The sequence below is a fragment of the Telmatherina bonti genome (assembly GCF_933228915.1).
Source record: "Telmatherina bonti genome assembly, chromosome: 4".
Lineage (NCBI taxonomy): Eukaryota > Metazoa > Chordata > Actinopteri > Atheriniformes > Telmatherinidae > Telmatherina > Telmatherina bonti.
The window spans coordinates 14,826,519-14,837,916 of NC_136622.1; the positions used below are offsets into that span (position 1 = coordinate 14,826,519).

General features: G+C 37.9%; 1 protein-coding gene across 1 annotated transcript; it reads right to left on the reverse strand.

The window, feature by feature from the left end:
* Positions 1-1,972: 1,972 nt before the first annotated feature.
* On the reverse strand, positions 1,973-7,714 carry otud3 (OTU deubiquitinase 3). The gene is made up of 8 exons (XM_079239206.1): positions 7,589-7,714; positions 5,633-5,936; positions 4,556-4,704; positions 3,818-3,930; positions 3,582-3,704; positions 3,231-3,363; positions 2,833-3,020; positions 1,973-2,647 (listed from the first exon to the last, which is right to left on the reverse strand). The coding sequence occupies exons 2-8, from the start codon at positions 5,836-5,838 to the stop codon at positions 2,483-2,485; spliced, it is 1,077 nt and encodes a 358-aa protein (XP_079095332.1). The 5' UTR covers positions 5,839-5,936; positions 7,589-7,714; the 3' UTR covers positions 1,973-2,482.
* Between the last annotated feature and the right edge of the window lie 3,684 nt (positions 7,715-11,398).

Here is an 11,398-nt window from a genome sequence, read left to right on the forward strand (position 1 = left end):
AAAATCACAACTTTGTTCTGTCACTTATCTTCCCTTTTTCCACCTCGAGTTGAAAAACATGTTATATCATTTTTAACTATAAAGTTTTATTGCAGGACATAAAAATAACACCTATGAAACAATGTTATTGATTTAAATAGTAAAGTTCCATCCTTCCATCATTTGTAACTTCTTCTAATGCAGAGTTTCCCATCCCAACAGTTATTAGGTGAGAGGCAGGGTACATCCTGGACAGGTTGGCAGTCCAGCAGAAAATTACATAGTTAAAATGCAAAAAAAGTGTGAACAGCTATGCATAGCCTCACTGCATCCATGTGAATTAGGTTAAATAAAATCAAAGTGCTGCCAGCCAGTCAGATGTGTTTGTTTAACTGAGGGCAAGTTATCCTGACCATTTGTTGAAAGTGGAAGTTGGAATGCTTTGATCCTCTGTAGCACTCTGGTTGTTCATCACAAAGCATAGACATCAGCAATGATTTTACTGACGCCCATCAATCTGGGAAAGATTGCATTGTTCCCAAACAGTCTGGAATTCTTTATTCTACAGTGAGAAGGATTATTGACTCAAAAAAGAAAAAAAAACTTTATAAAACAGCTGTCTATCTTCACAGAAGCTGGCATCCCAGCAAGGTTAGACACTGCAGTGCTCAGATTAAAATGAAAGGTTATATCTTAGACAAACCTCAGTAAGCACGTTGAATGTTAAAGTTCATAATAAAATTACAAAAACACTGAAGATTTATGACCTCTTTGGAGAATTTTCCTGGAGGAAGAACATGACATCACAACACAGGTTTGCAAAGATGCATCTGAATAAACCAAAAGGCTTTTAAAACTTTCAGACCAACATGGAGAGGTTCGGTTTTATGCACAGCACTGTTTCTGAACACACATAAGCAAAATGCTTCATATCAGCATATTGCTGTTACTGAGTTGACCATAAGCTCCTCAGAGTATCACTAAAGCTTAGCTGACTGTGAGTCATGTGATTAGGACGGTTTTCCTAATCACGAAAGCACATTTTCAAAAGAAATAAATCAACAAGCTGCAAGGATCCAATGACCAAGTCTCACACATTTGAAGTTTTTGGCAGCAGGGTTGTGCATAAATTATTTGTGAACTTTAACTGAAAAATTCACTATGTGAGACTGATATTTTTTTCTTAAAAATGAACTTCAAGTCATTGCTGCTAAAGACAAGTTACAGATTCACTGGGTTTTCTTCACTTTTCCACATGCTGCTTCTACATTTTGGTTCTGTATTATAGAATATGACCACAGAGGTCCTGCTATTATACTACTGAGCTCATAATCCCCTCATTTTAAAACCTATAAATGGTAAGTTAACGAAAAGCAACATCCACTCAGTTGAAGTTTGGCTAATCGACCAAATAAATGGACCACATCTATAAACATGACAGCTGAAAACTAGTCAAATACAGACAATGCTGCATAAATTCTACAAATTATACAATCCAGGTGCATCAAATACATCTTTTACTCATCTAAAATTACCTGAGTTTCCTATTTCAAAGTGGACATTAAATATCAGTTTCAGTATCCGAGGAAACAATACGAATGTTCACAATCTTCCTCTTTGACTCCCCAAACGTGTCTATGAATAAAAGCAAGTTTGTTTTCTTTTCTTTTATAGAATTGTGTCATGCACATTTGACCTTTTGGGGTATGTGATGCCATCCCTTTATTTTCAATACTTAAAAGTTTTATTTTTTATTTACTTCACGTTTAATCATTGCTAGTGACTGAATTCTTACTTAAGGCCAGAAAAAATGTTTTATGATATCAGAGCTGAACACTTCCTGATGAATTAATCTCTGAGTCAAAACGCTTGCTGGTGTCTAATTTGAGGGAAAAAACAAATCAAGAAACTACATTAAGAGTGTTCCTTTAAAAATTACAAGTCAATAAAATATTGAGGAATGTGTAATATGGTGTTTACTTCACAAAAAAAACAGGAAATCATTATTTATTATACTGTATTGCCACATTCCTTACAGAGTTAGCATTACAATCATTTTCTTTCCTCTTTGTTCACATACAGAATGACATGAGTGTCTGAATAAACATAAATTAAATCTGTGGCAAATAAAAAAAAACCTGGCTGCACAAGATGATCTCCATGGCTGTAATGAAAAACCAGACGTCCAACATAGAAAAGATCAAGGTGTTGTAGGTGGACCAGGTCTCAGGAGTTTCTATACACACAAACCAGGAACTGGACTAATACAAAATCCAACAAAAACCACTCAGTCAAAGTCTGTCACGCTGTCTCTCACAACTTTCACACATCTCACTCACACAAGTTTGCAGGCACCGTTATACCCTTTGCAAAGAAACTATAGGGCTCTCTTTAGGAAAAATTATCCACCGTGATAGAACCGCTGAATTTGATTATGTGCAAAACTTTGTGGACAGCCACCTGTAGCAGGAGTTGCAGTGTAAAATTTAGGCCATGCTCAAGTCTATATACTGAGAGTGTTGAGAGCTGGTACTAAAGTCACAGCTTCTGGCAGGTTCTGGTTCTGGTCCTGGGCTCCTTTACTCTGGAGAAACTTCTGCCGGTGCCTCTCCTCCTGACGCTTCTTCTTCTCATGTCGCTGCTGCTCTTTTCTCTGCTTGTTGGACAACTGGAAACAACAGAAACAAATACATTTGAAATATTTACCTAAATATTTGTTTTTCAAATATTGTAATGCTAAACCATGAAAAAAAAAGGAAGAAAAAATGTAACAATACTGCATGGTGTCTTTATTAAACGCCAAGGTCACAGTATATGAAAGCTACGACTGATGTAGCAGAGGATGAATTCAACCTTTGGTTTCTGCACGTTGCTGCCCTCTGCTGGCTGCTTGTGCTCACTGCAGTCTGTGGCAACAGCTCTGCAGGCTGAGCAGGATCCTGAGGCACACTGGCCCTGGCAGGGCTGGCCAAGCAAAGAGCCAACAAGCCATTCAGCATTTATTGTTGCTGCACTCAGCTGGAGCAGGTTTTCCTCATCACCTGAGACAGGAAACACACGCAGTAGGCATATGAACTGAATCAGTCAACGTGATCTATTGTTCTTCATATCACATAAACAAACTAACAGATATTAAAATAAAAATTTAGCTGAAGGGATGAGCTTAAAGGCGTGAGACTTATAAAGTCTCTGAGTTAACTCCTAACAGTTTCGTTCTTCTGTGACATGAACAGTGAAGTGTATCTTCTGACCGTGGATTCCTCGATTCTTGATTGAGCTCAGAATCACGTTTTCCTCTTCAGACGATGTTGGAGAGTGTTTTTTTTGTCTGTCTCTCTGACCATCTCCAAACTCGCGCTGATGGCCATGAGAATTCTGCAAATTCTGCGAACAGCAATGAAAAGGAAACAGCAGCAATATGTCAGTCAATGATGACTTGGAAGGTTTACAAATACAACGTTTCTACCAGTTCAAGTCAGACAAACATGATGATTGATAAACAAAAGCTATAATGCATAAAGAAATTAATTTCTCAAGTAATTTAAGGTGTGATAATGTCACTTAAATGTTAGTGAATTAAATAGTCATTGTATTTTATGTACCTCTATGCGAAGTTGAGCAGGGCACTCAGAGTTATCTCCAATCCGCCTCACGCTGTCATAATGATCGCCATAGCGATAGGCAATATGCAGTTCTCTGCACACCTGCTTCTCTGCGCCATTTATCTGCGCAGAAAACACAACAAATACACTGTAACACAGTACAGATATGTGGACATCACAAGGTAAAGAGTAGATTATCATGGGATTTCATGGGAAAACTAAGCCTCCACACCTACCTCCCACAGTGGTGTGTTCAGCTGATGAATGACAACTTTCACTTGTTGACTACGAGCAAAAGCTACGATGGCGTCGTTGCCAGCAAACGTACCCGGCTGGGACAGGTTAGACACTGGGGGAAAAGAGAAGATAGAATAAACTATTGATAAGCCAGCTCTTGTGAGCTTTCCATGGTAAACCCTCCATAGCATTCAACACTTTTATGGTCATTTACCATGATCACAGTTGTAACCAATTAGAGCCCAGCGTGACACATAAGATGCATACAGTTTCTGAGACATTTGGCATCATTTAACGGTAAAAACTTTGCTAAAAATCCTGTGGAACACAATCTGATTTAGTCTTCTGCCCCTTAATGAAGCCCGAAAGCAGCAGATGACAAGCACTTAAAGAAATCATATGGTAATAATTTTTAAATATCTCAAAAAACTTTACTTTATATTTGGACATTTTGTTAAAGGAACAAATAAAAACCTCATATTCCAAAAATTGGAATTTTCTTACGATCTTTTCATGGGCTGAGTATTTCAGGAATAAAGTGGTTATATAAATATTTATAATTGTGACTAATGTATTTAACTAAAGCATGACTAATTAATCTTTCAGTTGCTACACAGTCATCACTACATTTTGGTAATATAACATCATGCAGAAGCCATCTGTGAGTGAAACATTAGAATCTGATGTAATCACAATATTATTTTATTTCTACATTTAAATCTTTCCATGTTCCTTACAGTGCTGTGCGAAGGGAACATCATCCTCAACAAACGGTTCAAAGTCTTGTCGATGGGACATCATATACTGGACAGTCTCCTGCCGAAGGCGCAGGTGACCTCGAGAGTGACCCTCCAGCTGGTCACCGAGAGCTCTGAACAAGCAGTTCCTGTAGTAAACAAAGACAGAATAGAATAGTAAATTGAAGTCAGACTGACTCGACTTGTGCTTTTATTAGAGAAGGGACTGACAGGAAATTGTCAACAATTTGACAAACACTGATGCATTTACTTATATGTTTCTGTGCACACAGACAGAGTGAATGATGTCAATTATCTCAGAATAAAGACACATATCAAGTTGTGAGCTAGATTAGATGAGAGAATTCTTGTATCTCACATTGTTACTTTTTAAGGCCATACTGTACCCATACATCAGCACCAAATACTCAACCACAATAAAAGCAGGGACAAACTATTACCAAAAAACAGAAAATTGAAGAATGTACTGAAATAATTTCCATCTACAACTTTCACATCAGAATATACTTCGGGGTGTACTGTCTAATTAGGCAGATTATTAATTAAAAATGAAAAAGAAACATAAAAACTAATATTAAAACAATCTCTCAATACCTTTTACTATGGACTGCTAGAAATGCACTTTCTACAGAGACACGATCCTGTGATCACAATTGTCTTGTTTCTGTATATTTTGCTGTGTTTGAAATGTTTTGGGACAGTAACTTTCGATCAGAAAGTGCACAGATACCCGCCAATAACAGGACATGAGGGGCTTTGAAAATAGCTGCTTTTAAGATACAATAAAATGTCACAAGAATTCATTTTTCTTACTCAGTAATGGTTTGTTTATGCATGTTTATGCAATTATGTTTATCTAAATTTTCAGAGAAACAATACAATAAAAAAAATTCTGATTCAACGGGAATTCAGAGTGCAGAATTCACCCAGTAGCAGAAAAGAGAAAGTTGTGATATAATTTTATACAGTAGTACAGTATATAGGACATTGTGTGGACTATATCAAACATGCTTAATATGAACAGAACATAAAGAAGTCCAGTTTTATGATTCTTACCCATCTCCAGGAACCTCTCTCAGCTTAAGCCCCAGTGCCTGGAGTTGGTTAGAGAAACTGACAAACTCTGCGCCTTCATCACCATCCTGAGGCCGGTTCTTACGGTCTTTCACGATGGCGCGACGTGCTGCTCGCTCATCCCTCTTGCGTTCCATTTCACTCTTTTTATTGCTCCGCACAGGTTTTCCCGTCTGTTTCCTGGACATGTTGCTTGTGATTGTTTTTTTGAGCCCACAACACCAAAGAATGTCTTCTTATGGGAAAGAGCTGGCTCTTCATTAAAAAACTGCCTCTCATCAACAACCTGTTTAAAAGACACAAAAGATATTTTGTGTTTTTCCCAATATCATAATATAAATTAGTTGACACTAAAATAAGTCCTTCAGTAAACAATCGTTGATATACCAACATCCAACACTATAGTATAGTTCCTTTATTATCTTACTGTATGTAAAAGGGCTACAAGCCTAGTTCTTAAAATATTCAGATCTTTTCTCAACTTATCCACACTATAAAAACTTTTTTTTTTTTTTGTAACTGTTCATTTTATTAAATTTGGTCTATTTGATATTTCTGACCTGACAGGTCTCTAGTGTATTTCAGGACCAACACAGAATCAAACACCCAAACACGCTCATATTCAATCCTGAGGAAACTTTATAGCACGTGGGGTGGGAAACTCCTCAAGGGCCGTAGTCTTGCAAGTATTAGGAGTTTCCCGGCTGCAACACACTTGATTCAGATCAATAGGTTATTAGCAGACATGTGTAGAGTTTGATGTCAAGCTCTGCACAAGTTTGCTAATTAAGTCTGAATCTGAGTCAGGTGTTTTGCAGCAGGGAAACTCCTAACACTTGGACAACGGTGGCCCTCAATGACCGTAGCTGCCCACTGATACATGTCTTTGCACTGTAGAAGGAAGTAGAGGCACCAAGTGAGAACCAACACACATGGAGAAAATGCATACTCCACACGGAAAAGCCCCTGTTCCAACATTCCCAAACCAGCCACCTTCTTGCATACCGGTGAACCTTTGTAACTAAATATTAGAAAAATAAAATGTAAAAAGGTAAAAATGACATAAATTAACATTTAAAAATGTTTTTTTTTTTTTTCTTAACCTGTAAGTTGTTTTTAGAGCAGCTTCTTCCAGAATAAACCAGTTGTTTGCTTCAAAATACACAAATTTCCAGTAAAGTGAACATACACTGACTGGATCATTCTTAACCTCTTACCACTCAAGTTTTTTGTTTTATTTTGTTTACGCAAATATACATTTTTGTTCTCCTGGCTATCTGTAATCAGTAGGACTTGATAAGTAAACCTATGTCCTTTTTAAGGAAAAAATATATTGAGAAGATTTTCATAGAGCCTTCAGTTTCATATATATTAATAAATCCTTAATCTAGACTAAAGATTAAATTTTAGCATCCTAATTGCTGGTTATAATTTTATAAATGGCATCGAAACCCATTATATAACGGATCCTTTCAACATTAAAAAAAAAAAAAAAAAAAAATTCTTAAAAGTTTTTTTGCAGAACTTTCCCTTCACTAAATAAAGACTGTATTTAAATGTTTTAAAAGGCTGTAGAGTTGTTCATTCAATATAAATATTAGTGCTAAAGGCAAATTGTTTTGCCACACAAAAATTTCCCTCTGGGATTTTGCTCTTTCCTTCAACGAGTAACAGAGTATTTGTTATTTCATATAGTAAAGCAGTTCATAACACAAAAGTTTCCTATAAAACATAAACTAGTTTGTCTCAGGCTGGGACGTTACTTGATTAATAGTAGTATCAGTCCTTCAACCAAAGTTTAATCAGCGTCATGTTAGCTGTAGCTCGAGCTAGCGAGAGGAAACGAAACGCGACTGGATATTACGTAACAAATCATACATCCCACTTCTAACGCACATAACTGAGAGCATCAAGATGATTTCATCCAATCATATTTACCTTGATTAATCTGTAGTCGGGGTATGTGTCTAAGCTTTACTTTTTATGTTTTAGCTCGAAAGAAAAGAAAAATTGTAGTGATTGTCCGTTTTTGTTTACAACTGGCGTTCCGCATGCGTATATCCGTATACGTCAAAATGTACGGAAGAGCGAATGGGACAAACTGCATACGCGGTTTAAAAAGATTGTTAGAAATGCGTTTCTTCAGGGAAGAATTATAATAGATAAACGAAACTAAAATGATATAGAATAAAAGCAAAAACAAATTAACAACAGCAAAATCTATCTATCTATCTATCTATCTATCTATCTATCTATCTATCTATCTATCTATCTATTTTCATAATCAGACTGACTCAGGACAAAAGTAGGAGGTTGAGATACAAATTTGTAAGAAATCTTGCCTCTCGAAATCGCTCCACCTTCTGTCACTCTAGTAAGACTACTCACCACAGCTCTTTGTAATGACTCCACACAGTTGGTGAATAAAATGTGTGGGAGGAGTGGGTTGAAAAACAACAAACAGGATGTTTGCCATGTTTGAAAAAATAAAAATAAAAAGGACCAACAGACAGAATAAAAATAAAGAAAAAGTAACCTTAACATGTAAAATGGCACAAGTGGAAACTGAGAAATTTTTAATTTCTGAAAACAAGATTAAAGAAAACTGCACAAAGCTTTTTGGCGTGACAAAAAAAGGGCACATATGTTAATGTTGGTGCATGTATGTAGATTGATTCAGTTTTACATAAGTTTTGACCTATATTGAACAGATGTACTAACCTAAAGGCTATGTAAGCCTTTGTGCATGTGTAACAATCAGAATCACCTGAGTTGCACAGATGAGCGACTCACCAGGAGTGACTAAAAGGCATGAGTGAGCAGGATGTTTGTGCATTTCTTTGTATGCTAATTTGTGCAGACTTGTTTTTCCTACATGATGGGATCAAAAATCTGATTGTCTACTTATTTAAGAGCACTTCCTGTGGACATGGGGCTGGCCATTTTTCCCTTCTGGGTTAAAAAAAAATTACAATTTAGAGACAAGAGTTTGATTTAAGGTCGATGTTAGAACTATATCATAGTAAGGTTCATAGTAAGGAACACACTGTGGTTTAACAATCTGTGCAGATCTGGTCCCTGGGGTCCACCGTCCTTTTCGGCTTTAGATATTATCAGATTCAACACATCTGTCTCACATCAATTGCTCTATAGAAGGCTTGGACAAAACTTAACAAGATGTGAGGAGATTCCTTTAATTTTTATTCACATGATAAAGTAAAACATCTAAATCCAGCAGTAAAGTGTCCCTTTAAGACCAACATTGTACATTCGTAGTTTAAGACAAACATTAGCATTCAGTATTGATTGTAGAGGTTGGAGAACGCATTGTGTCTTAGTTCCAATGCTTGTCCGACGTGTATGTGAGAGTATTTAAATTAGTTAAATGGAAAGATAATAGGACAAGTTCTTAATAATACAAAAGTTGTAGCCTATATTACGGATGCAAACTTCTGTCCTTGAGAGTCATACTCCAGCAAGTGTTAGGAGTTTCCCTGCTGCAACGCACCTGACTCACATCAGACTTAATTAGCAGACTTATGCAGGGCTTGACATCAAACTCGACACAAGTCTGTTCATTTGTGACAGATTTGTTGCAACAGGGAAACTACATACTTGGAATGTTTGTTTTTGTTGACAAAAGTTGGCCACCCCTGGTGTAAATGATCATTTCACAGTGGTTTATGTTCATTGTTGATGTATGAACTTATTAGTTAGTCAGTTGGTTAGTTAGTTAGTTAATTTCACATTGTGGATGCCAGCTTGGTTAAACTTAAATTTAATTAGGCTACATATTCCAAAATGCCTTTAAAGGATATTTCATTTGTTTGGGCTGCTAATGGGATTATTTTTAGTTTAGTCTTCAGAGTGCTGAAAGCCAGATCATAACAGACTAACTCTTCTTGCTTATATCTGCCTTGTATTTGCAGCTGCACTCATGATTGTGGTTATTAGGCTTTCTAGTCCTTTTACTTCAATGTTTACATTACTCCCATTCCACCCCCTGCAGATGTTAATTAGAGGCTGGTACACAAGTGCCCTGCATGTTCTTCCATGGGGGCAGGTTGTAGAAGTGGAACAGTCTGCTTGTGGGTGACAGCAGATGTTTTGCAATTCTGCACCACCCAAGAAGCATTGTTCCTCAAAGAAGGTAGTGAATTATTTTGTTAAGATGTATTACGTTTAGCAGACAGTTCTGATAGGCTTGAATATGTTAATACCAAAATAATACAGATTTAATCCTATGTTGTAAATGGGTATGCAGAGTTGCTGTCCTTGGTGCTGAAACAATGAACTGTTTTTTGGTTGTTGTTTTTTTTTTTTTAGATTGTTTGGATAAGGCTCATAATAAGAGAAACGTTCAAATTTCACATCCACATTTCTTGTTGTGGGTTTTTATTACAACTATATTAATATCAAAAGCTATTGTCATGAACAACCTTCTCTTAAAAAGGCTGAGTGAGGTTTTTTTTCCCTACAGATGCCATGATATTTGCTACCATATCAACATCTAGCTATAATTTAATGTTTAGGCATTAAATTATCATTATTTAATTGATATTCTATTTGAGGTATCAGCAAACCAAGAAAGGAAAAAATTGAATTAAAAACCGATTTAAAAAAATGTTTTTAACAAATTATTTTAATATGTTTTATGTCAAATTTCTAATTAATTCTGAAAGCATAAGTGTAACAACAACAGAAGTATTGCAGAAACTGAAGAGAAAATTAGTGTGTACGCTGTGTTAAAAGGGGTGACGCAGCTGGAGAAAAGAAGGTTGAATCATCACAAAGAGTGCCATGCTTGAAGTCCGCTCTGGTGAATCTGTAGGTAACCACTAGGCTATAAATAATGAGAATATAACATTGGCCCATGCCATAGAGGGAGCTTGCAGTTCTTCCCCCTTATACCGCCTACTGTACACATTCTCTGGCACACACGCGCACACGCAGTAGAGGTGGGAGTGGATGCTCGTGTAGTTGCTGGAAGCCAGGATGGGATAATCATGCGCGTCTGGCTCCGAGCGTCGATGCAGCTGCTGGTGGACACAAACCGGACTGGGGGCGCAGGGTGGGTCTAGTTGGTGGACTGCTATTTGGACCTCATGTCGACGTTATCAAGCATTTCGATAAAGACAAGGGCGATGGCCGCGAGAGGAGTTGGTGCAGCTCTCTGAAACGTCCAGGCGAGAGAAATCGAGCGTATTTTTCCCCCGATGGAGGACAGGATTCACCAGCATTAAGCGCAGACCGGCTTTTGGAAGAACTTGGAAAAGGAGAGGAGATTTCAAATCACCCCTTGGAGGATATCAACGGAGCAAATAATTGGTTTCATTTAGGTAATGGTTTTTAAAAAAAAAAAAAAAATCGGATAGAAAATAGAAACGCATCTGGAGGACCGGATCACTTTTGAATCGGTAATTAGGATCGGACTGCCTCTGTGGATCGAGCAGCAGCCGCATCCGACCAACCGGGGTGGGTGGGTGGGTGGTGGAGGGGGGCATTACTTGGATGGAGAGGGCGCAGTGAAGGCTGAGAAAACGGCTTGCCGTGTGTAGGAGGAGACGGTGGGGGGGGGGGGAGGGGGGGGGGAGACCGGGCAGTTTGAAGGTACGGGGAGCCAGGAGCGGCGCGGCGGCTCCATGAGCGGCTCCTGCCCGGTGAGAGCGCCCACAACCCAGCCGGAGCGTCTCCACTGCCGCGGGTAGAACCCCGGGCGACAGGACGGCGGTCACTTTGGAAGTTTTG

Coding starts and splice junctions, on each gene's coding strand:
- otud3 (XM_079239206.1), bottom strand. CDS start 5,838: ATGTCCAGGAAACAGACGGGAAAACCTGTGCGGAGCAATAAAAAGAGT. Junction 4,705..5,632: donor AGAGAGGTTCCTGGAGATGG/GTAAGAATCATA, acceptor TGTTTACTACAG/GAACTGCTTGTTCAGAGCTC. Junction 2,648..2,832: donor GCAACGTGCAGAAACCAAAG/GTTGAATTCATC, acceptor TGTTGTTTCCAG/TTGTCCAACAAGCAGAGAAA.